The sequence below is a fragment of the Myxozyma melibiosi genome (genome assembly GCF_037950935.1).
Source record: "Myxozyma melibiosi strain Phaff 52-87 chromosome Unknown BZA70scaffold_1, whole genome shotgun sequence".
Lineage (NCBI taxonomy): Eukaryota > Fungi > Ascomycota > Lipomycetes > Lipomycetales > Lipomycetaceae > Myxozyma > Myxozyma melibiosi.
In genome coordinates this window covers 1,527,524-1,551,409 of record NW_027042915.1, presented here as the reverse complement: position 1 = coordinate 1,551,409, position 23,886 = coordinate 1,527,524, and the positions used below count along the sequence as shown (strand labels likewise).

The following is a 23,886-nucleotide window of genomic DNA, read 5'->3' as shown; positions in this document are numbered from 1 at the left end:
TAATGACAAACATATTCTTGTCTACTCCCAAGCGTTAAGGTTTGGATCAGCTTTATATTCCCGCTTCGATGTCAATGCTCAGGAACTTTTCTTTGGGTGCGGAGGGTGTTTGAGTACGGCGACGGTCGATGGGTATGCTGCAAAGTGTGATGAGAAGAGCTGCGGATGTTTAGAAGTGGGCGGGTTTGGTAGGTCACAGTTGCTGATCGTGTTGGTGACTGCTGAAGGACATTTCTAATGGATGCAAGGCAAGAAGAAGAGCTGCTGAATCGCATGCAGTGCGGTTAAGAGGATATTGTCAACATGCGTCTAAATTCAGCTATTGACTGGCAAAAATTGGTATTTCCGGTGGTAAATCTGCGGGAACGGGTATTTTCAGATCCGAAAAAGAGCGCTGTCAAACTACGGATGCGGATCCTACGTTCAGCAGTCATGCCACAGTTTTATATGTGCTTCATCACCTGATGTAATGGCGACCGAGAATCCACCGAGTTACTGCAGTCAGGTGCATTGGAGGTTCGGTCTTGATGGTCTGAAGCTGGTGAGCAGTCGGCCTTTGCCCGGGGGGGTTCACATTAGACCTCGGCACTCTACTACCAGTCTCGATGTCATATGATTGCACTTTTTGAAGCACCAACGACGCCCGATCAGATTCAGTCATTCAATAACGCAATCAATCTGTTGTTTCCGGATTCAATACAACTTCTTGTGCTGTTGAAGCTTGTCTTTGCGAGGGTTTGAATCCGTGGTCGGGACTGCCGCCAAGCACCGCGCAGGGATTCGAGTGGGCCCCAAAATGACAATGAGCCGAGCAGATGACTTCCTCGGCAGGGACCAAATCAGCCGGATGTCAGATTGTTTCTGGAGACTGTTTGCAGTGCATGAAAACTGCTTACAGTGCAGTGAAAGATGGCTGGCTTATGGTCTTATGCCAGGAATATCTACAAGAATCAGAAGGGTTCAATTCAGCCTGACCCTGAGCTTTGTCGCCAATGCCCCGCTCATTGCCCAGCCTCGCGCAGTTGATAATCTCAGTTCTGAGAGAATTCTAAGCGGTGACGCAGTACTTGAAGCTGATCTCAAACCCGCGATAGCAGAAGAAGAAGACCAGATGGCAGAACAGAGCAGCAACTGCCTCCGGGTCCTCGTCGATCTGCTTTTAGCCGTGCGTCCGCTGGTTAAATCCTGTAAAATTCTGGTCTGCGTCGCTGGGAGTTGGGAAACACTTAATTATTCCTCGGGGTTGCGGGCCGCCGAGGCGCCTGCACGCGCCCCTCGCTCGTTTGTCTTCTGGAGCTTATTTCCCCGCATTCTCCGCTCCTCCCCGGTCTCCATTGTGCAAATCAGCCTAAACACGTCGGCTCTTCCCGACCTGACTTTGATCCGGTCCTCAATTACAATGTCTCTTATTAAAGAGCCCCGCCGTCGCCACTCGTCCGTCCTGACCGCAACCTCTCCTTCTTCACCAGAGCGATCATTGTCATGGACAAAGAAGACTTCATCCACGACGAATCAGTCGACGTCGCCGGCCTCTACACCGGCGACGCGCTGCTCAACAACGCCAAAATTGCCTCGGACAAGGAGCACGAGCTCGGCTTCCGCCAGGCCATGAAGATCTACCCCCAGGCCGTCTTCTGGTCCTTCATCCTCTCCCTCACGATCGTCATGGAAGGCTACGACACCTCTCTCATGTCCAACTTCTACACCTACCCGGCCTTTGCGGCCAAGTACGGAACATACTTTGACTCCACGACCAACTCCATGCAGATCTCCGGTCCCTGGCAAACCGCGCTTGGCGACGCGACCGAGATCGGAACTTTCTTCGGCGCCCTCCTCAACGGCTACTTTTGTGAGCGATTCGGGCACCGCAAGATCCTCTGCACCTCGCTCTTCTTTCTCGCTGCATTCATCTTCATCATCTTCTTTTCTCCGTCTGTGCAGGTCTTGCTTGTCGGCCAGATCCTGGTCGGTTTCCCCCTCGGAGTCTTCGCCACCGTCGGTCCTGCATACGCATCTGAGGTCTGCCCGCTCGCTCTCCGAGGCTACCTGACCGCCTACATCAACCTCTGCTGGTCGATCGGTCAGCTCATCTCGGCTGGTGTTCTCCAGGGCATGAAGAACGTCGACAGCAAGTGGTCCTACCGCGTTCCCCAGGCCATCCAGTGGGTCTGGCCGCTTCCGATCTTCATCCTTGTCTTCATTGCCCCCGAGTCTCCTTGGTGGCTCGTCCGCCGCGGTCGTCTGGTTGACGCTGAACGGTCCGTCAAGCGTCTCAGTAGCAAGAACGCACTGGCTACTCCTCGCGAGATGATTGCTATGATGATCCACACCACCAAACTCGAGCAGCAGCTCCAGTCCAACGACTCATACATCCAGTGCTTCAAGGGCATCGATCTCCGCCGTACTGAGATTGCGTGCATGGTTCTCGTCGGCCAGGTCATGTGCGGAGGTCCTTTTGCCTACTCGCCTACATACTTCTTCGTCCAAGCTGGTCTGTCGTCCGATAACTCTTACAAGGTGAACTTGGGCGCCACAGCGCTAGGCTTTGTGGGTACCGTGCTGTCTTGGTTTCTGCTTCCAAAGATGGGACGTCGAACGATCTACACCTGGGGAATGGCCACAATGTGTTTTCTCCTCTTCCTCGTCGGCTTCCTCTCTCTTGCCCCCGACACCAACCAGTCCGCTCTCTGGGCTGCCGCCGCCATGACCGTCATCTGGCATCTTGTCTACTCCCTCACCATCGGACCCATCGGCTGGACCATCGCCTCCGAGATCTCCGCCACTCGTCTCCGCCAACAAACCGTCTGCGTCGCTCGCGTGGCATACTACCTCATCAACATCATCGCCGGCGTAGTCGAGCCCCAGCTCATCAACGTCACCGAGAACAACTGGAAGGGCAAGACCGCTTTCTTCTGGGCCGGATCGGCGTTGATCCATACCTGCTGGTGCGTCTTCCGCTTGCCGGAAGCAAAGGACCGTACGTATGAGGAACTTGATATCATGTTTGAGAGAAGAGTCCCGGCTATGAAGTTCAGAAAGTACGAAGTCAACGCGTTCGAAGACCAAAATGCGATTAATGCGGCAATGACGACCACCTCCGGTCCGGAGACAGGCGAGGCGACAGTCGAGCAGCGCGAGGCCGAGGAGAAGACAAAATGAAAAGTCTGCGAGCTTGCGTCTATCTAGTGTGTTTCAAGTCATGATATGACTTCCTTGTTCTTCTTTGTTTAATCCATTTAATGATATGAAGCAAAATTATGAAACTCAAAATATTTATAAGTCATTATAGTAGTGAATGAAACGTAAACATGAGCTATGCAGCTATTGCCGTCCTGAAGCTCCACATGCGCCCAAAATCCAGGTATCTCCATTGATAAACGCAAAAATCAGATAAAAGTAATCAACAACGAACAAAAAAAATCACAGTAGATCCGCCAGCTGATCGAAAAACTGCAACATCATATACGACGTCCCGTAACTCTGTGTTTCCTGCAACACCCGCCTCCACACCCTCGCCATCCGCCTCGCCAGCTCGGCAGTACCGTCCTCAACCACGCCCGCTTCGGCGGGAAACTTCGCCACCGTCTGCTTGACCTGCTCGACGGCCGAGCGTTCGGTCTCGGTGTGAACGCCAGCATTCACCATCGTGCGCAGCCACATGATTATCAAAAGTACCGATTCCCAGGTACACACGAGCTCTTTGAACGTCCTCATTCGCGTTCCTGAGACCGCGTACGGCTCGATGTACTTGAGACAGATCGTGACCGCCTGACAGACCTGCTCCGATTTCATCGTCTTGCTGCTAAGAAAATCGCCAAGGATCTGGTTACGATCGGATTCAATCAGAATGCTGCACAGAACGCCGAGTTTCTTGGAGGTCACCAACCGTCGACGGCGCAGCTCAATCGACTGGATCAACGACTCGATGCTGAACTTTGTTGGCGAGTGTGTGAACTTCATTGATCGGATAGAAAGATCAGCTAGCAGTCTATCGATCTGCTGACCCGAAAGCTGGCGCAGATACTGCGTAATCTTCTCGCACTCAGGATCAAGCCCTTTGCTCAAAACCTGACTATTGAAAACCTGCTCAGACGCAGACACATGATGCATGACGAATCGCAAAAGCACACAAGTCGCAAACGCAGACGCCTCACAGAACCTGCTCTCGCGCGCACGCTGGTGTCCTCCTGCTTCCACCTCGCCCACGATCTTGGCGATGATCACGTCTGCCGTCAACGGCGCTTCGCATACCCTTATCTGTTGCTGCCAGGAGCTCGGGTCTTCAGCGTCCCAAAGCGCGTCTGCCTCCGGTAGCGGGAAAAGTCTGGTCGAGACAACCGGCTCGGGGGTAATATCTCCGTACGCCATATTGAAGTCTGAAATCAACGAGAAACAACCCCAATATACTCGATGGAACGACTCTCTCACGATCCACCTGCGCCAGTCACTAGTCACCCTCCGGAACTTACTCAGCGTACACTTTGTGCACATGCGAATCCACAGCAACTGCTCGTTCAGCGCCATTTCGACTAGCTCCCTGTCTCCGCTCCAGGCGTCAAACACAGCACACAGCAGCCTGGCCTGCAGAACGTGCAAAACACTTTCGACATCCTCCGCTTTCTCCCATTTGAAGCTATTCTGCCCTAGCAGTTGGGCGAGAGCCGTTTTAGCGACGTCGCGCATCTTGCGCGCAGTGGTGGGCTCAGAGCAGTATATCGCGCCGATCGCCGCGCAAAAGAGAAGCACAACGCATCTCTCGACGTGGTCGGTAGCCGTCTCGAAATCTTTGAGATGAGCGTACGAGGAAAATAGAGTGTGGTGTAAGATCGGCTGCTGGTATCCGGGATATTGCTGATATGTCTGCAAATACCGATAAAACGTGTCCGCGCTGACGTCCAGCGTTTGCCCAGCCGTGCTTATCTGCGAATATACCGCAGCCATCAAGTTCGAGTGCATCTGAGGCGAATAAGTCTCCAGCGAGCAGCTATACTCAAACGTCGGTAAAAACGACAGCGGTGTGTCCCATGCGCCCACCACGGACGGCAGTATCGCTGACGAAGGAAGAGGGACGCTGCTCGAGGTCGTCGCGAGGTCCAGCTCCAGGCTGGTGCGCTCAACGTCCAGCGTCTTTGGCTGTTGCTTTTCGTGCTTTACGGCACATTTCCGAGTGTGAGCGACAAGAGAGTCCCTGTAGAAAACGCGGGTAAGCTAAGCTGTTCAGTTTCATAACGACAAGAAAAAACTCACTTTCTTCCAAAGCCAAGTCCACAGATTAAACAAGAAAGCGGTTTGATGACAGAGTCTACACAGCCCAGTATTAGCACACAACCCCCCGCTCAAAAACCACACACCAGTACATACGAGACACTTCATGTCTTTTCATGTGCTCCTTCCTCTTAAACCGCTCCTTGCAAATCCCACACATAAACCGGTACCGCTCGCCGGTGCCGCCGTCCACGTCCTCGAGGTGCCGTCGTTTGTACCCCGCTGAGCGCCATACGGACTGCATTCTGAACTGTGATAGTGTCTGGATCTTCCTAGTTTCTCATTCTGGCGCTCTGGTTTTCTTTGTTGTTGGCTATCAATCGTATTTCCGAGGCGCGCTCTCTTTTGCGGGGAAGTTATATAACCTCTTATTAGCTGCACTATCATTCGCGATGAGAGCAGCTTTGCTGTTGTCACGTGATGTCCCTTTGCAGTCTCCATTAAAAGAAGTACGAGCATTATACATTACTGCCACAAGACTATTATACAGAATAAATACGACTAGCCACACATGCGCCATCCCAGAATCAACAAAACATCAACCGTCCACTCATTTTACTTCCAACCCACCACCATTCGCAACGTTAAAAACGAAAGCCAGCAGACTACAACTTGGTAATCAAATTTGCCAAAAACGACCGCACCTGCTCTCCACACTTAATCATATCCTCCTTCCTCAGAACCCCACACCACGTATACGCCAGCCGCGTCGTCAGATACATCTTCTCCTGGCCCGACTCGGGCGCCGTCTCGCGGAAGAACGTGTTGCGCTTACTCGTCACGATGCGCGTCACGTCGTCAATCATCGCGGCCTCTTCGGGCTGCACGCTGATTCCGGAGCTGTAGTTGATCTCGATTGTTCGGATCCAAATAATCAGACATAAAACGGATTCCCAGGTACACAGTAGCTCTTCGATGCTGTCTATATGGCTCTTCTTGAACAGATATGGCTGGATATACGACAGACAGATCGAGAGAGTCTTTGTGACGTTAGTCGATCTCTTGCATCGATTTTCCAACGCTTCCATCAAATCCAAGCCCAAATCCTCATCAAGCACTAGACTGCTCAAAACACCCAGTCTTCTTGTAGCAGGCAAGTTCAGCCGGCGCAGCTTAATCATCTGAATCAAAGTCTCAAACTGTGGCCGTGAGGACCATCGGCCCTGATGCGACGACTGGGCCGAGAGATGAGCGACGATTCTATCAACCTGTTCAAACGACAACGTTCGCAGATAATCGAGCTCGATCGTAGCTGGAACGCTGTGGATGCCACCGAATCTCAGAACCTGGTTCGTCGTTGACAAATGGTGCAGAAGAATTCTCAGCATCACACAAGTCGCAAAACCCGAATAAGACGAGTCGGCAGAGCCTGTATTGCCATGATCCCCAACATCGTTGAACGCCAAGATCCGAGCTAGCGCGACATCTGACGTAGAAGGCTCTTCGACCTGTGAGAGCAACTCGCGCCACGAATTCTCGTTCAACTCCTCCCATAGCGCATCTGACTCTGGCAGCGGGAGCTTCTCGGTTCCTATCCGGGGAAGCGGACAAATGTCACCAAACGAGAGGTACAGATTGGACATAAAGGTGTAGAATCCCCAATACAGCCGATGATACGACTCTCGAATCCTCCAGGCTTTGAAAGAATCAGTGACGCGCGCGCATCTTCGTGATATTCCCGTAACACAGGCACGTACGAGCGCGGCCTGCTCGTCCAAAGCACGTTCCGCTAACTGCTTGTTTGCACTCCAGGCATCAAAGATTCCACATAAAAGTCTCACTTGCATGACGCCAAGAGCGAATTCCTCAGACTGGCGCGGACTGGAAAGATCAAACAGCACAGTCACGCATTTGAGACTAAGGTCCCGGAGTAATCGCGCAGGTTCGTGCATCGACAAGCACGTAGCTCCCAAAGCAGCAGTCGTGAGAAGAACAACGCAGTTGGCGGCGACTGCCGGATCGACTTGGTCGAGTAGAGTAAAATCGTTGAGGGGAAGGTAGTCGTATTCAAAAAGTGAGGGGTGGATAATTGGCATCTGTTTGGCAACGTGTTTCCGATATGCGATAATAAACCTGTTGATGTCTGCCGCGGAGATTGGACAGACTGAAATATCAACACCACAAGTCGAAACGAGAACATAAGACAGGTCGCGAAGAAACGCGTCGGTAAAGACTGCAGAGTCAATAACTGAATCGGCCCAGTCCGGAGCCGGCGATCCCGAGTCGGAAGGTGAAACGTCGTCCGGAACTGAATCCCAGTCCTCGCCAGTCGAAGTCTCAGTGTCTGTGCCGGTCTCGTAAACTGAAGAATCGCGATCGGCGTTAGGTATCAGATGGTCGTACTGGCTCAGGTTTGACGGGTCGTACTCCGACGCCAGATGCAGGGCGTCGTCCTCCATTGTCTCGTCCTCTTCTTCCTCGTACTCATCTTCGACGATAAATTTCTTTTTATGAATGATTTTCACTGTGCGTGGCTTCGCGGATGGCTTCGGGATATCTTCGCTTTCCTCTTCGTTCAAGTTCTGAGCGGCGTTTGCTACCGCGCAAGTACGTTTGTGTCGAACCAGCAGGTCCCTGAAAAGATATATAAATCAGTCACCGACTAGCTATAAATCACATATCGCGAGCACTCACTTTCTCGTGAAGGCAGTTTCGCAATGCGAGCACTCATAGGGTCTCTCGGCAGTATGGGATCGCTCGTGTCTGATCATGTGCTCCTTTCGTTTAAACGTCGACGAGCAGTGGCGACACGCAAACCGCGGTCTGTCTGTCTGCGCCAGAGCTGCAGTTGTCGCTTGCTTCGGAGGCATCTTTACTCGTTCTGCTGGCCGTAGACGGGTGTTTGTTGGATTGGCGGCGACTGCTGGCTTGAATTTTGCGCGTGCGCTTTGGGAGGTTGTGAATAATTTGTTCGGCTTATGGCCGAGATGCTGTCAGCAGAGGTGCTTGTACCAACGCAGCAAAACAGGCAGAATTGTTTGATGCAGCAGCTGTCGTCTGGATGAGAACGAGTCCAGTCCAGACCGGCGGCGCTGCAGCATCAAAAGGAGGGCGGAGGGAGTGCCTGTTTTGCACAATCAGTTGCTACAGTTAGCTCGGGGTTTAGTTTGTGTATCTGGTGTAGTGTGTCGAGTTATAGTCTGGGCTGCGTCGCGCGATCAGATCGCAGCACGAGTTATCCGAGTCGGTGGATCCGTAGAGACCGAAAGCAATGATTGATATCCATAACCAAATCCACAAATCAAACTACAGCTCTTAAACACCGAGCAGCGGGCGGAGGAGGCAGAATATCAGCATCGCATTGTTTTGCGATGTTTACTGAGGTTGTGCATCTAAGCCGCACGGCTACGAAAATGTTCTAGGCGTAGGTATTACTGTGGGTAGGGACAATATCGAAACAGACAGCAGGCTCAGCTCATGTATATCCTCCCGAGTATTATGCGAATATCTCTGACGTGTACATGCTGTTTCTGGTGTTTAAAGATGGCTGTATTGGTATTTGGGCACGGCATGCGTGAGCTGGCACGGGAATTTCTTATCTCTGAGGGATGTTCACGTTTTCAGCAGCTTCCCCGGATAACCCGAGTCATGTATCCCTTTAAACAGCAGAAGCAATAAAGCACGGAAAAAGACGTCGACTGGTAGCGTATTTGATGGATGACGATGATTACGAGAGGGGCATTGGTTTAGTTAAGACTGGGCGAAGTTAGGAAGCTTGCTATCGCCATCGCCAGGAGTGGCAGAGGTTCCGTTCAGAGTACTCTGAACAACGGCAGTCTTCTGTCGACGCGCCTACGACTACTAGATACCGCATCTCATCTGACAGTCTTGATCCACTTAATATGACTGTCTTTAGTCTATGTTCTGTTTCTGTTTTTTGCCTTTCATCTATACATTCAGCAACTCTCTTTGGAGCTGCATTTCTGTTCTCGAAGACTCACTGACACACGGCCGGGGTCGAAGGTATGCCGTTTTGGGAACAACAGCGCAAGTCACAGAACATATATGGTACTGTTTTCCACACCAGTCTTGAATACGTCCTGGTTTATACCCAGATCTGGCCTTGGACTCCTCATCACCGCATCAATGCAACCCAGCCGATCTCATACACGCTCTTCGACAGCATTACAACCAACACCCAACTGTCAGACCCAAATCTCACTCCGCATAACTGCACCGTTTTCCACCTCACACTATTTCCCGGCACGGTGACGTCAATCACAGACGCTACGGATAAATCAAACGAGGGGTACGGATTAAGCGAGTTCATTGTTCTCAACTGACTTTTTTTAGCCGGGGCGTGTTGCAAACCCGGGTATGCTTCGGGCCATTCATTGTTCCGAGAGAGGTTGATGGTGATGAAATGAAGTTCTGATGGCTGTTGAGGTATTCAGGCAGGTTGCGCTTCAGTCATGCCGCTATCTAATCTATCTATTGGTCCCTGTACATTTCTTTTCGTGAGCCCACTATTTACAGACATACACGAAGGAGGACAGCACAGAAGTAATATCTTAGCAGTATTTTTGTTTACAAATACCAAGTGTTCTTGCTTTCGCATTCTTTTATTCATATAAATACTGAGTGCAAGCATACGGATACACAACTACAAACACATTGATAATGCTCTTTCTATAGATGAGATTGATCGTGAACACTGTTTATATTTTATCCATGTTTATTCAACTACCGCAAAATGCTTAATTATTGATATGTATGATCTTTATGTTACATAAAACCCTTCAATTGCTTATTTGGCAGCCTTGATGATCATTCTGAAGAGCTCGAGGTCCAGCTCAGCATCAAGAGGGGTGGTCTTGACGGGAGTACCCTTGGTGACGAGGTCGTAGAGCTTCTTCATCTCGACGGTGTAAGGGTCCTCATAGGTCTTTCTGATCTTAGTCTCGTGGTAGGCACCGTCGTGGTTCTCCTTGATGGTCATGATGATGGGGAGACCCTTGACGTAAGGAGTGTCGTACTGGACGATGACGGACTTGCTCTGGCCGATGATCTCAATGCAAGCATCGAAAACAGGCAGCGAGTTGATACCAGTCTCGTATGTGCAGATGAAAGAGCCGTAGTCAAACTGGGCAGTCAGGAAAGGTCCGTTGCCGTTCATGATACGGGAAGCAAGAACGCTCTTGGGCATTCCGAGGGCCTCGCGCATGAGCGACAGATCGTGCGATCCGAGACCGTTGAGGAAACGCCAGGTGCGCTGGACGAGCGGCTCGGGGTTCTCGATTCCGGTCTCGACGTCGACACCCTGGTGGACGAGGTCGGTGGCACGGGCAGTTCGGTCCTCGCCATCCTCGGGGGTGAAGTCAGAGAATCGCTTGGGGTAGGTGCCGGACTGGTCGACGAAGACCGAGTTGGGTCCAATGATATCTAATCAATTGTTAGTCAATCAATGCAATCGATGAATAATAGTGATGACAAAAGGGAAATAATATACACACCTCTAACACGAGCGTAGTTAATCTTGTCGAGTCCACCAATCTCCTTGACGGCGTCCTCGAAGATGGGAGCGTATCGGCGCATGTAACCAACCATGACCTTACCCTTGGATTTCTTAGCAGCCTCAGCAATGAGGTCGGCATCGCGGTTGTTAAGAGCCATGGGCTTCTCGATCAGGACGCTCTTGTCGTTCTCGAGAGCGATGATGGCGTGGGCGCAGTGGTACTCGTCCGAGTTGACGACGAAGACAACGTCGACGTTGTCGGACTTGCAGAGAACGTTGGCGTCCTTGGTAATCTCGGGGACGACGCCGCCGGTGACCTTCTTCTGGCAGTGCTCGAGAGCGTTTTGCGAGACATCGCAGAGGTAGGTAATCTGGTAGTAGTCGGAGAGGAAGTTGAGGGTGGGGATGTGCACGACCTGCGCGACTTCACCGCAGCCAATGAGGCCGACACGGAGGATAGTTTGCTCAGACATTGTTGAGTGTGTGGATGTGAGGGATGCTAAAGATGAGGAGGAGGAGAGTGATGATAAGAGAATCCTGCAGAGGAGGCAGCCCTCCCGTTTTTATGCTGCTGCCTGGCCTCGATCTGCCCCGCCTCAGGATCGCGGCCTGACCCAGGTCTGCTGTCCCGGGCAGCGGGCGCGCGCGGAGTGTCGGCACCGGCGGCTGACCGGGGACCCCCCACGCGACCCTAACCTCCCCCGCTTCATTTAAGGTTCGCGGACCCGCGTTTCGCACCCGCGCGCGCTCGGCCGGAGCTGGATTTGCAGTCACGAGGGGCTGGGATCGGGGCCAGTGCGAGGAGGACCTTGTGATTCGGATTGGGTTGAGATTGAGACTACGGGGTGCTGTTCTTTCTGTTCGTATGTTCATCATGTTCATCCTTGTTCATAACTAGAATATCAAACATATTACATTAATGCTACTATAGCTTTTCCAACGCCTCAGACATAATAAACAAATTCAAACTAAAATGCCTCCCATATCCAACCTCATGCGCACATCCGTCCAGATGTATTCGAGAATCGTGCGTACCGCCTTCAGATCCGACGACTCGGACTCCCAGTACCGCATCACCTCAATGATCCGCTCAATATTCCGCCGGACTGGATCGTCATACGGCAGTTTTCTGCTCTTGACTCCCGCCAGGATCAGTGCTCCGTCGACAAATCGGCAGTGGATCGAGAACCACGTACCGTGGTGACGGTGTCGGTAGTGCATGCAGCTGTTCAGCATGTAGTGAAACATTTTGTCGAGCCGTGGGGTTATGAACGCGTGCTGTGTCTCGTCCAGTGGTTTGGCCGAATGAATCGCAATGTAAAGCAGTGGCCGATACGTGAGTTTGTAAATCTCCCAAAATCGAGCTTGCAAGACATCTTTCACTTCGTCGTCGTATCCGATATGGTCCATCACAAACTTGATCTCTGGCACGATATTCGAATGACACAGCGACAACTGTGTCTCTACTTCTGTCACCAATTCCGTTAAATGCTCAAATGGCAGATCCAGCCACGTCTCGTTCGAATTGCTGTAGAGAACGCTAATCATCCGGTTCTCGATCTTCCGCAGCGCGATCTCTGTAAGATAGTAAAACCAACTCTTGCGCTCTACCGAGCTGCTGACGCTGGATTTTAGAATATGGATCTCCTCTGGCGAGTGCTGCTCGCTGTTCTCTGCAGATTCGTCGTACACGACCGAAGGAGGAGATGGGAACATGCTGGGGTATAAGAAATCGATGATTCCCGACGGCGGCGTGGGAATAATCGACCGAATCTCACTGTTTGCCAAAAAGAACTATAGTCAGCACCCAAGCTAAAAAAAATAAAAACACAGCAAGTCTTACCACTCCGACTTGAAAGCCGTCCAAAAAAGACGCTGTTCCAAACTGCGATCGACGTCCGTCCAATCGCTATCTCGATTCTGCCGTTTGAAGTAAATCTGACAAGACACACAAGCAAGATGAAACTGCCGCCATGCCACAAGCGGACGCATAGTAAACATTAGGTATATCCCAGAAAGCACATAGCACTGAATCTGAACCAGAGAGAATTTCCGAACTATACTGAGACGCTTTGATGCTTCGCGATAGTATAACTTTGAACGCTCGAGTTCTTCAAGAGAGTCCCCAAGCGAAGTCGCTGATGAATCGATCGTTAAATCATCGTTAGGTAGCGACGAATATGGTGATGAGACTGCTCCAAGAGCGCAGACGTGAAGCATCAAACAGGACTCCTCGTCCCACTTGAAACCGTTTTGTATGATATTAGCTGCCGATTTCCGCAGTCGCTGGAAATCGAGGATCGGGTTTTTGATATGTACATTAAGCAAGAAACTGTCAACAAGCGACCAAAGCTCGGATGTTGGGGGATCCTGGTTGACGGAGTAATCTTCAGCTTCGGAACTGTAGTCTGCTTCTGCGTCGAGCAAGTTTTCGATAAGTGGAGTGATTGTGAACGGCAGCTCGAATATAGGCCACGACAGAATTTTCTCATCGTGAAGTTCTTCGGTCGGAAAGTTGAGTGTTTCGCTCACGACGTCAGAGTTCTGTGTGTCTGTTGTACTTGGAGGCGAAACAGAAATCAGCGGCGGTGGCGGCGGAGCAGCTCCTTGTTCGGGAGATGCGGTCGACGGGGCGATGCTGATGGGTCGAAGCGGCGACTTTATCGGGAACTCGATGACTGGTGCAGCATTTGATATGCTGCTATTTGAGGTCGTGCGGGCGAGAAGCGTCTGAACATCTGCTGCTACCGCGTTGAGTCGGTCGAGAATCTTGAGACTTGCGGGGTCGAATCTGCATAGTGTTAACAGACCCTCAGACTCATAACAAGAAATATACAAACCAAGACACATACGAAGAAAAGTCGCTTTCAGTAGTCTCAAACACACAGCGGGTGCCTATCCGAGTACAGAATCCGCACGACGGACGCACATTATCGCACTTTGTCTTTCGCGCCCGGCAAGTCTGGCAGGCTTCCACCGCACGTCTGCGCGGGTACGCGGGTCGCAGACTGTCTGACCGACGTTGCCGCTTAGCCGCAGGCTGCATGTGAGCAAGTTGAGATTATCAGTATTCGTGAATAACGGGCGGCAGCGACAGAGGGTGTGTGTAGAAGAAGCTGGAACTGGGTGGTTGTAGTGATACTTTGCTCGATGGCGCGTGGGGCGGCGCTGTGGGGAGAAAGCCCCAATAGAGTTTTTACACACAAATTGCTGGGTCGCGGTTTAAGGTTTAGTATTACAGCCATGCTGCGGAAAGGGTATCGTGTCCCTGGAGCTACCTGCTCTGCCTCGACAGTCGGCCGCCTGCTGTCGGCGTTACCTGCTCTGTAGCTTTTCGGATCACTGAGATAGAGTGCGTTCGTCTAACAGGTGTCAGAAACCGTCCCGTTCCTGTTGTCGGTCGCAGGAGGATTGTTTTTCCACTACGCGAGGTCGCTAGCCGATTTGGTAATATTTTCCGCTCCGAGCTGATCCAAGTCTACACAAACTCATGATGCTAAATACAAATTTTATTTGCCGACAAGAACATTCATACTAGATACTTGCCCCACTACATTTTGCTATATAAAACCCATTTACATATCTGGCATTTACAGACCAGTCCACCAGAACGTCTTTGCGGTCTCGAACGTGGCCTCAAGCGCAACCTTGTCGCTCGAGGTACCAGCCAGCACGCTGTAAGTGTCCTTCTCGCTGATCCAGGCCTTGCGGGTCTCGTCGTAGAACGAGGTCGCGTACTTGAGATCAATCTCCACCGAGGCGGTGACGGTCTCGCCAGCGGGCACAAAGACCTTCTTGTAACCCTTGAGCTCCTTGGGAGCGCGCTTGATGCTCGGGTTGTGCTGCTTGATGTAGAACTGCACGACTTCAGCACCGGAAGGTCCAGCCTTGTTGGTAACCTTGATCGACACCACAACCTTGTCAGCGGTAGCCGACACCGAGAGGTCAGAGAGTTCGAATGTGCTGTACGAAAGACCGTGGCCAAAGGGGAAAAGAACCTCCTTCTCAACAGCCTCGTAGTAACGGTATCCAACGTAGATATCCTCACCGTACAAAACACGGCCGCGCTCCGATCGGAAGTTGAGGTATGTCGGGTTGTCAATCAGCTTCTTGGGGAACGTCAAGGGAAGCTTTCCGGACGGGTTGACGTCGCCAAAGAGGACATCAGCAATCGCATTTCCGGTCTCGTTACCGCCGAACCAGGCCTCGAGAATACCCTTGGCCTTGTCAGCCCACGGCATCTCAACAGGCATACCAGACTGGACAACAACGACGGTGTTCGGGTTGGCGTCGATAACCTTGGAAACCAACTCGTTGGTCTTTCCGGGAAGATCCATGTTGGAACGGTCGAAACCCTCAGACTCCCAGTCGCCGTTGGTACCAACGCAAACAACGACCTGGTCGACGCCCTTAGCCACCTCGATGGCACGCAGGATCTCGGCCTCCTCGTCGATAACACGGCCGACACCAACACGGAGACCACCGCCGGCGAAAGACACCGAGTTGGACTTTAGCTTGGTAGTCTTCGCGCTTCCAAAGTGGACCTTGATGTTGTACGACTTGCCAGCCTCGAGGTGCACGACGCCAACCTCCTCAACAGTACCGCGGGTGAAGAAAGATTCACCGGGTCGCTGGACGGTCTCGTTGTCGATAATGAGCTTGCCGTCCACAAAGAGCTTGGCGGTTCCGTAAACGGTCAAGCCAAACTTGTAGTCGCCGGTCTCATCGGGAACATAGGTAGCGAGCACCTCACCGTAGTAGATCGGGCGTCCCTTGATAGCCGGGTGAGCATAGTCGACCAAGAACATGTCAGCGGTCCGGAGCTCCTGCTCATCGACGTGCTCACGGTCGGTGACCTCAGGAGGATCGACAAAGGTACGGAAAGAAACACCCATCTTTCCGGTGAGAGTAGTGGTGTTGGGTCCAATGACGGGCAGCATCTTGTATCCCTTAGCACCCTCGACGTAGGTCACGCCGCCGGACGTGATCTTGGCGCTGATACCGTCAAACGGAGTGATCGCATAGTACGGAACCAACGACGCAGATCCACCACCGCAGTAGACGGCGATCTTGGCATTAGGACCGATGACGGCAGTAGTCTTGGTCTTGCTGAGCGGCAAGACGCTATCCTCGTTCTTCAAAAGAACGATGGCGTCGCCGGCGATCTTGCGCAGCAGAGCCGCAGTCTCGGGGATGTCGCGGCCAGACTCGACGACGTCGGCAGGGATGCCGGCCTTCTCGGCTTTGTTGACGAGTTCGAGCACAGTCCGGACACGCTCGTCGAGAGTGTGCTGTTGGATGAGCTTAGCGTTGATGTCACGCTCGACGAGGAAGCTTCGGAAAGAAGTCGGGCCAGGCATATCGATATCAAGACCGGCGTTGATAGCGGCCGAGGTAGAGTAAGTTCCGTACCTTTTTTGTATTGAATGTTAGACAAACGTCACGTTAGACTCAATTGAAGAGAAAAGCAGATTTGGCTACTTACCAGTCGCTCATGACGAGACCCTTCCAGGCCCACTCCTTACGAAGAATGTCGTCGAGAAGATAAGGATCCTCGCTGACGTGGATACCATTGACTCTGTTGTAGGCAGTCATAACTGCGCCCGGCTTCGCGTCACGAATGGCAAGCTGGAAAGGCATGAGGTAGATCTCACGGAGCGCGCGCTCGGTGAGGATCGAGTTGATACTGTTGCGCTCGTGCTCCTGATCGTTGCAGACGTAGTGCTTGATGGTCGCCGTCACGTTCGTGCTCTCGATACCGGCGATGATGGCACCAGCCGAAAGGCCAGACAAAACGGGATCCTCAGAGAACGACTCGAAACCACGGCCGCCAAGAGGTCCACGCTGCATGTTGCAGGTAGGGCCGAGAATAACATGAGCACCCTTCGCCTTGGCTTCCTCGCCCATGGTCACACCGGCCTGGTACAGGATATCAGAGTCGAAAGTGGCACCGAGACCGGTTCCGCAAGGGAAGCAGGCAGCAGGGACACCGCTGAAGAACTTGGTTCCACGGACACCGTTAGGACCATCGGTGAAACGAAGAGCTGGGATTCCAAGCTCAGGAACGGCAGCAGTGTGCCAGAAGTCGGCGCCTGAAGAATTGAGCGAGTAGGTTAGATCTATTCAAGCCGATCGATAAGAGTTGTATTTTTGTGCAATATACATACCAGAAAGCAGGCGGACCTTATCTGTCTGGGAGAGCTTCTCGAGAGCGTCGTCGATGTCAATCATATCGCACAATTGAACAAGTAATGTGTGAAAAGGAAGAAAAGCGATGCGATAGCAGACTAATCGGTCAGAAGTTCAGAAGGCGGAGACGGACAGACAGATGATTAACAATCGAGAAGCGGGGTTTACCTTCGGGGCGAGTGGGAGTCCGAAAGGTGGGGTGCGCGCCCTGATTTGCTGCGACCCCGGCCGGAACAATCAGTGCAGATTAAGCTTTCGGTCGGCTGCTGCCGCCTATGACCCTCGGGGAGTGTCGGCAGGGACCCGACTCACCCGACTCACAAACTTGGCCCACAAGGTAGTGAGAACGTAACAAAAGCATAAGAGGAATGAGGGCGTGGCGTATATGCCTCCTAGATAGTCAATTGCCGTTTTGGAGGGCCGAGGAATTGAGTCGGAGATTGTCTGCTGCATATCCAGCATTTCTAAGCAACTATTATATGAGTTTTACGTGCAAGAGAATTGGATACAACAAGTATATTATCAAAATCTATGAATCTATCTAAAATTGTTGCCCGCAATCATACCATCAAAGCAATATTTTAAATATATACAAACAAAACAGAACAGCGCTCCAAAGATGACTATACCAAATAAAATGATTTGAAAAAGAAACAGAGAAAGAAAAATACATCTAAGCACGGCTGCTGCTGCTGAACTCGGTCATCTCAGCTTGCTCGGCCGTCTCAGCGCGCTCCTCCTGGATCTTGTCGTGCATGCTGTCGAGGATGTCCTTGACGTGGCGGTTGGCCTCCTCGTCCTCAACCTCGTCCTTGTCGAAGACCTGGGCCATCTCCTCAAGGGTGTGGCCACGAGTCTCAGGGTAGGTGAAGTAGGTGGTGATGATGACGACGATGAGCACTCCGATGAAGACAAAGTAGTACTTCCACGCGATGTTGTCGAGCGCGATGGAGTTGACAAACAGGTTGAAGATGAGGGCCAAGAAAGACGAGACCTGGACGACGACGAGACCGCGCGAACGGTTCATGTAGTTCCAGATTTCGGCAGGGTAGGCAAAGAGGAGGGGAGTGAAGGCGATATCGTAGAATCCGTAGTAGATGAACAAGAACGGAATCATAGCAATACCGGTGGAGTTGTTGCCAGTCTCGGCGAACGCGCCAGACAAGCCAGTGATCATAACGTACGAGCAGAACATGCCGATGCCAGAGACCAAGAAAAGCATTCTGCGTCCGGCGTAGTCAACAACGTAAGCCGAGAACAGAGCGCAAAGCAAGTTCCACAACTGGAGGAAACCGTTGATAAGAGTCTGCTTGGTGGTGGAGGTGATGCCGACCGAGGTAAGGACCTTGGAGAGGTAGTAACTGACGACACCGACACCGTTCCACTGGGAGAAGAAACCAAGAGAGATGGTGATGAACAGACGGTGGCGGTTGCCGGGGGTAGCCCACAAGTTAGCCCACGAGCTTTCCTTCGCGGCAAATCTCTCGAGCTCGATGGTGCGGGAAATCTCCTCCATCTCGAAGTCGACGAGAACAGAGTCCTGGTTGCCACCGGCATGGTACTTGACGAGGACCTCACGGGCCTGAGCGTGCTTGCCCTTGGAAATCAACCAACGCGGAGACTCGGGGAGAGAGAGGACAGGGAGCAAGAGCAGGACGGGAATTCCGCACTGCAGAAGAGTGGGTGTACGCCAACTCCAGCTGTCAAGGTGACGAACACCAAAGATAACCCAAGAAGAGATAAGGGAGCCAAGGTAGTAGAAACAGCTGAAGACATGTTAGCAACTATTATGCGAGGAAAAAAAATAAAAAATAGACATACTTGTAAAGGGAAGTAGCACGAGCTCTGTGAGTAGGGTAGGAAATCTCAGCAATCATCAAGGGCGCACCCAGGACGAAAGAAGAACCAAAACCAATGAAGTAACGGCCGATGATGAACATGGCGATGTTTTTGGCACCGGCTCCGAGACCGGCACCGAGAGAGATAAAAGCAATGCAAATAAGAAGAGGAACTTTGCGGCCGAATCTCTCGGCAACCATGCCGACGATGCAGAGACCGCAAAGAGCACCGATGGAGTTGATGGAGTTGATGAAACCCAACCAGCCACCGCTGGGGGTGTCCATGAAGGTTTGCCACGTATCCAGCGACTGAAGACCGTTCATGAGCGAACCGTCATATCCAGTCGTGGACGAAAAGCACATGCATGCTAATATACGAGCGTTAAGCTTGAGAAGGTGAGACTGGCGCCACCAGGGCTTCTCTGAGATGGGGAGAATCTATGGGTGAAGTTAGCGAACAGAACAGATGTGGTATAGAGTGTGATAGAGAGGGAGACGTACATCTGCAAGCTCCTCACCGACGGTGAGGGCGTTCTGGCGCCGAGCTTCTGCGATTTGTTCGTCGGTCAACATAGTGTATGTTGTGTGTGAGAGTGAAGTGAAGATGGGGAGAGAAATTTGGCGAAACTGCCGTGGAGTAACTGTTTATATTTATTTGCGGGACCGGGGCACGAGGCAGCACCACGCTATGCGGGGTCCCGCAAGGCCCCAGAAAGCTACATTTTAAGTTGGACTAGTTCCTTTTAGGTAGCACGAGGCCCCGGAATTTGCGGGGTAGGGGTGCCGTCTCCGGTCCGGGTCAGGTTTCAGGCCAGGTGACTTGGCGGAGCTGCCAGCGTTTTCAGTGGCAATATACCCCATGGGGAATACTAACCGCGCGACCCGGTGCTGCGATCCGGGCCTTGGCAGCAACTTCCACCGGATGCGTCAGCGGTGATCGCGGATTGTCGGCAGCAGCGCAAAAAATTATGTATTCTGCAGCCAAGCCGTCTCAAGGTTATTCCGTTCCGGCCGGTGAACAGGACGATGAGATTTTATGTATTTCTGATCGATATCTCCAGCTAGCGAAAGACAGAGGCGAGAAGTCGTTTTTTGGGACGTCTCCGGTGGAACGCAGCACGTTCTGGGGAGTTGGGGTAAACGATAGCGAGTCCCATCCTGTGACCCTTGCTTTTGGCTGCGCGCGAAACTGTGGAGTAGGACGCAGCGCAGCGCAGCGGCTAGGTCTTTCCGAATAGTGCACGTAGGCCCACACGCATGCTCATAGCTTCGCCCCAGCGCAGGTTTCTTTTATTCGCGCAGATAATAGATTGTTGAGCTGCTCAATAGACAGTAGAGTCATGACAGGACAAGTGTCATGTAATGTCAGACCGGAGGAACTCAGTCGGGAAAGGAGGATGTATTTCCGAGTAGATAATTATTTTGTTCAAAACACAGCTCATTTCTCTGGTACCGCAGCAGCGCAGCAGCCTCGCCAAGCGCGGGGAGAGTCGGCAGGCTTGCCAATACTTATTACTCAGCCAAAACGCCACCGTCCCCGGTGAGGGCGGCACCGAGGGGAATGAAGGCGGAGGATAATTCTTCCCCCACATGATCATGATCACAGATTGAAACGGCGGCAGCAGCAGCAGGCAGAGCTTTCGTCCTAGCTCCAAACTCGTGATTCACCCAAAGCGGCGAGTTGGTCCCGGGCTCACAAAACCTTGCGAGGCGGGTCTGTCCTCACCCTCGAGCGCCGGGGAGTGTCGGCAGGTCATATGAGCCGCACCCGCCCCCCTCAGCGGACCTGTCCTGATCGTGCCGACCCCGTACTCGATCGGGTGCTGCCTTCTCTCGGGCATACATATCACCGCTCCCACGCTCAATTCCAACCGGTATAGCTGTCAATTGTACTATCAATTCTCTCTACTTCCAATTCATCATCATCAATAATGTCTACTGAATCTCTGCCATCCCTGCGCTGGGGTATCATCGGTACCGGTCTTATCGCTTCCTGGTTCGTCGGTGACCTCCAGAAAAACCGCCCCGATCGCAAGGCTGACCACATCATCGCCGCCGTCGGTGCTTCGTCGCTCGAGAAGGCCAAGACCTTTGCTGAGGCGAAGTGCCCTGGAAAGAACCCTACCACCTACGGCTCTTACCAGGAGGTCTACAACGACCCCAACGTCGACATCATCTACATCGCTACCCCGCATGCGTTCCACAAGGAGAGCGCGTTGGCCGCTATGGACGCCGGCAAGGCCGTTCTTTGCGAGAAGCCAATGACTATCAACGCTAAGGATGCTAAGGACCTCGCTGCTAAGGCTAAGGAGAAGAACGTCTTCTTGATGGAGGGTAAATATATTCCATATTCCAAAGTCCTCTTTTGCTACGATAAGTAAACTAACAGTCATCCTCTCTAGCTGTCTGGACCCGATTCTCTCCCCTCGTTCTCAAGCTCGAGGACCTTGTGCACAAGGAGAAGGCCATCGGCGACGTTTCCCGCATCTTTGTCGACTTTGGTCTTGACATGAACCTCGGCGCTCTTCCCGAGACCTCTCGTCTGAAGAACCGCGACCTCGGCGCTGGCGCTCTGCTCGATATTGGTATTTACACCCTCACATACGGAAAGATCCTGCTCGACACCGGTCTCGGCAAGAACTCGAAGAAGCCCAACGTCGTCTCGATGCAGTCCCTCGTTGGCGGCATTGACTACATCAGCACCGTCATCTTGCAGTACCCCGAGACTGGTGCGCAGGCCATCCTCACCTCCTCAGTCTACTACAAGACCGCTCCCGAGTTCCTGCGAATCGAGGGCAGCCTCGGCACCATCACCGTCTCCGGTGTCGCTACCTCGTCGCCCAAGGTCATCAAGATCACATACAAGGACGCCGAGAAGAAGGACGAGGTCCTCGAGTACCCCCGCGACGGATTCGGATTCTGGTACGAGGCCGACGCGGTCGCTGTCGATATCGCGGCTGGAAAGAAGGAGGACGACCGTATGCCGCTCGACGAGACTATCTACATGCTCGAGCTCATGGACTCGATCCGCAAGACCGGCGGCGTCGTCTACCCCCAGGACGCGTGAATGTGAAAATTATAACGGAAAATTTGTACCATACGGAATAATATAATCACAATGAAAATAATACGAAAGCACCATTAATTCTACTACGTAGACGGTTTATATATGCCTCTGTTCGAACAGAGCCTCGGCTGTAAATAACCCCGGAAATAGCACAAGATCGCTACCGCGATAACGCCGATCATGTCCGGGGGACTAAAAATCCGATAATCCGAATTAGCGATGACTCTCTATCCGGATTATACTTCTTGTCAGCCGAGTGGAGGGTTGGTGGAGAATGTAACAAGATTTCATAGTATGAGAAGTGTTGGGTCTGCTAAGCTATATTGAGTGATTTTGAGCAAGTCAAGTAAATAATAAAAATAGAGATCAGAAACAAATGCAAGCGCGTTTTGTGCAATGCCTGACTTTTTTAATGGACAATCGAGTCTACAAAGAGATAACGACCTTCTCGGCAGACATACCCTGCTTCTGTCTATCGATTCCCGCCTGAATAGACTCAAGACCCTTTCCAATCACCAACGGCTTCGGCGCGATAATATACTTCCCCTGCTTCAACGCGGGCGCCAAATACTCCACATAAGCCGACTTTGCAAACTGTGGCGGGTCCATGACGATGAATCGGGAGCTGATGCCGGCGGGTAAAACCTCAGGCACGGGAAGCACGGAAGTGATGAACTTGCCGCCCTGCGAGGCCTGCACGATCTCTAGACATCCGTCAAAGCCATCCTTGACAGCGTTGAAGGCACCGGCAATGGTCTTGCCCTTCAAATAGGTGATGATGTCTGCGACGACGGTCTCGCTGCGGTAGTCGAATGCCTCGACCGCGCCGAGCTTCTTCACGTAGTCTGCGTTCTTTGCCGACGCGACCGCGATGACTTCGTAGCCCGACGCAATTGCAAGCTGAATAGCGTTGCTGCCAACGCAGGAGGCACCTCCCCAGATAACGAGAGTCTCGCCCTTTGGCGTCGGATTCAGCGATGGCGGCGGAAGATTCAGAAACTCCTTCTGGTACAGACCCCCCGCGGCGGTCGAGAAGCACAACGGCAGTACGGAAGCTTGTTCAAAGGACACGTCGTCGCCAATGACGGCAGCCATGTCCTCGCTCACGATCGTGTAGTTCTGGAACGCAGACTCGGGATCGTTGTTGTTGTGCAGCATGCCGAATCCGTGGCCGAGCACGCGGTCGCCGACCTTGAACCGCGACACTTCGCTTCCGATCTCGACGACCTCGCCTGCTAGATCCTGGCCCATAATCATTGGATAGTGCATCGGGAAGTCCATAAGGTGGTCTTGCAGGATCCATTCGATCGGGTTGATGGCCACGGCACCGTTCTTCACCACGATCTCCGAAGGTCCTGGAACGGGGTACGGAGCCGGGCCGACGACGAGCGGACGGACGGCCTCACCGACAAGGAAAGCAGCAGCGTTAGAAGGCATTCTGACTAGTTGTTCAGGTCCAATTAAGTGTTCTGACGGGGATCTCTGTGGAAAGGAGGAGTAATTGAGGTGGAAGCGGGCCGACAGTTAGAACGAGCACTTTGATGTTATCGTTTATCGGCGCAGTCGCGGACACCGGAGCTAATTATCGCCGCCTCAATCAGCCTCGCCAGATGGTCCGAGGGTAGCATACACCCTCTTCTCTGCTTTCCGGGAGCATTAGTTATTGAGATCAGCTTGATACTGCATCTGATATATAACCGGTGGTTTTTGTGCATGTATTGAAGTATTCTGGGGGTTTGCTGTATTTACATCGAATTGGCCCGCCGGAGAAATTCGTTAGCAGCAGAACTGGGTCGATCTGCTACTATTGCAGTTTAGGGTAATATCAAGAATCCAGGCGAGACCATTTAGACAACCTGACCGCAAGCTTATGGAAAGCAACAGACTCTGATGAGTCCAGATCAAGAGTCGTGGTGAGAAGCGAGTTTGCATATGTTTATAGAAGCACGAGACAAATATGTGGCGTTTTGGGTAGATCGTAGATCGTCCGAGTCGAATGAGTGTACAAGAGCAATAAAATCTACATCGTGAACACTTTTTCCGGCTTATTGTCTCGATGCACAATTTTCCCA

General features: G+C 52.2%; 9 protein-coding genes across 9 annotated transcripts; 2 read left to right on the top strand and 7 right to left on the bottom strand.

The window, feature by feature from the left end:
• The first annotated feature begins 1,072 nt into the window (after nt 1-1,072).
• BZA70DRAFT_21498 (general substrate transporter) lies at nt 1,073-3,290 on the top strand. Its single transcript, XM_064910184.1, has one exon. The coding sequence runs from the start codon at nt 1,483-1,485 to the stop codon at nt 3,157-3,159; it is 1,677 nt and encodes a 558-aa protein (XP_064770689.1). The 5' UTR covers nt 1,073-1,482; the 3' UTR covers nt 3,160-3,290.
• Nucleotides 3,290-5,309, bottom strand: BZA70DRAFT_21360 (uncharacterized protein). Its single transcript, XM_064910182.1, has 2 exons — nt 5,248-5,309; nt 3,290-5,188 (listed from the first exon to the last, which is right to left on the bottom strand). The coding sequence occupies exon 2, from the start codon at nt 4,954-4,956 to the stop codon at nt 3,421-3,423; it is 1,536 nt and encodes a 511-aa protein (XP_064770688.1). The 5' UTR covers nt 4,957-5,188; nt 5,248-5,309; the 3' UTR covers nt 3,290-3,420.
• Nucleotides 5,310-5,705: 396 nt separating this feature from the next.
• BZA70DRAFT_271868 (uncharacterized protein) lies at nt 5,706-8,142 on the bottom strand. The gene is made up of 2 exons (XM_064911551.1): nt 7,900-8,142; nt 5,706-7,839 (listed from the first exon to the last, which is right to left on the bottom strand). Exons 1-2 carry the CDS (start codon nt 8,073-8,075, stop codon nt 5,871-5,873), a joined length of 2,145 nt encoding a protein of 714 aa, XP_064770687.1. The 5' UTR covers nt 8,076-8,142; the 3' UTR covers nt 5,706-5,870.
• Nucleotides 8,143-9,863: 1,721 nt separating this feature from the next.
• BZA70DRAFT_271866 (uncharacterized protein) lies at nt 9,864-11,287 on the bottom strand. Its single transcript, XM_064911550.1, has 2 exons — nt 10,719-11,287; nt 9,864-10,647 (listed from the first exon to the last, which is right to left on the bottom strand). Exons 1-2 carry the CDS (start codon nt 11,191-11,193, stop codon nt 10,013-10,015), a joined length of 1,110 nt encoding a protein of 369 aa, XP_064770686.1. The 5' UTR covers nt 11,194-11,287; the 3' UTR covers nt 9,864-10,012.
• A 277-nt stretch (nt 11,288-11,564) lies between these two features.
• Nucleotides 11,565-13,871, bottom strand: BZA70DRAFT_271865 (uncharacterized protein). Its single transcript, XM_064911549.1, has 3 exons — nt 13,573-13,871; nt 12,564-13,511; nt 11,565-12,497 (listed from the first exon to the last, which is right to left on the bottom strand). Exons 1-3 carry the CDS (start codon nt 13,764-13,766, stop codon nt 11,684-11,686), a joined length of 1,956 nt encoding a protein of 651 aa, XP_064770685.1. The 5' UTR covers nt 13,767-13,871; the 3' UTR covers nt 11,565-11,683.
• Nucleotides 13,872-14,213: 342 nt separating this feature from the next.
• BZA70DRAFT_244004 (glycoside hydrolase superfamily) lies at nt 14,214-17,139 on the bottom strand. The gene is made up of 3 exons (XM_064910602.1): nt 16,888-17,139; nt 16,206-16,812; nt 14,214-16,132 (listed from the first exon to the last, which is right to left on the bottom strand). The coding sequence occupies exons 1-3, from the start codon at nt 16,949-16,951 to the stop codon at nt 14,311-14,313; spliced, it is 2,493 nt and encodes an 830-aa protein (XP_064770684.1). The 5' UTR covers nt 16,952-17,139; the 3' UTR covers nt 14,214-14,310.
• A 203-nt stretch (nt 17,140-17,342) lies between these two features.
• Nucleotides 17,343-19,444, bottom strand: BZA70DRAFT_271860 (general substrate transporter). Its single transcript, XM_064911548.1, has 3 exons — nt 19,249-19,444; nt 18,731-19,185; nt 17,343-18,675 (listed from the first exon to the last, which is right to left on the bottom strand). The coding sequence occupies exons 1-3, from the start codon at nt 19,318-19,320 to the stop codon at nt 17,583-17,585; spliced, it is 1,620 nt and encodes a 539-aa protein (XP_064770683.1). The 5' UTR covers nt 19,321-19,444; the 3' UTR covers nt 17,343-17,582.
• A 1,039-nt stretch (nt 19,445-20,483) lies between these two features.
• On the top strand, nt 20,484-21,887 carry BZA70DRAFT_271857 (uncharacterized protein). Its single transcript, XM_064911547.1, has 2 exons — nt 20,484-21,081; nt 21,150-21,887. The coding sequence occupies exons 1-2, from the start codon at nt 20,679-20,681 to the stop codon at nt 21,812-21,814; spliced, it is 1,068 nt and encodes a 355-aa protein (XP_064770682.1). The 5' UTR covers nt 20,484-20,678; the 3' UTR covers nt 21,815-21,887.
• Nucleotides 21,887-23,574, bottom strand: BZA70DRAFT_271855 (zinc-binding oxidoreductase CipB). Its single transcript, XM_064911546.1, has one exon. It carries the CDS (start codon nt 23,249-23,251, stop codon nt 22,241-22,243), a length of 1,011 nt encoding a protein of 336 aa, XP_064770681.1. The 5' UTR covers nt 23,252-23,574; the 3' UTR covers nt 21,887-22,240.
• Nucleotides 23,575-23,886: the final 312 nt, after the last annotated feature.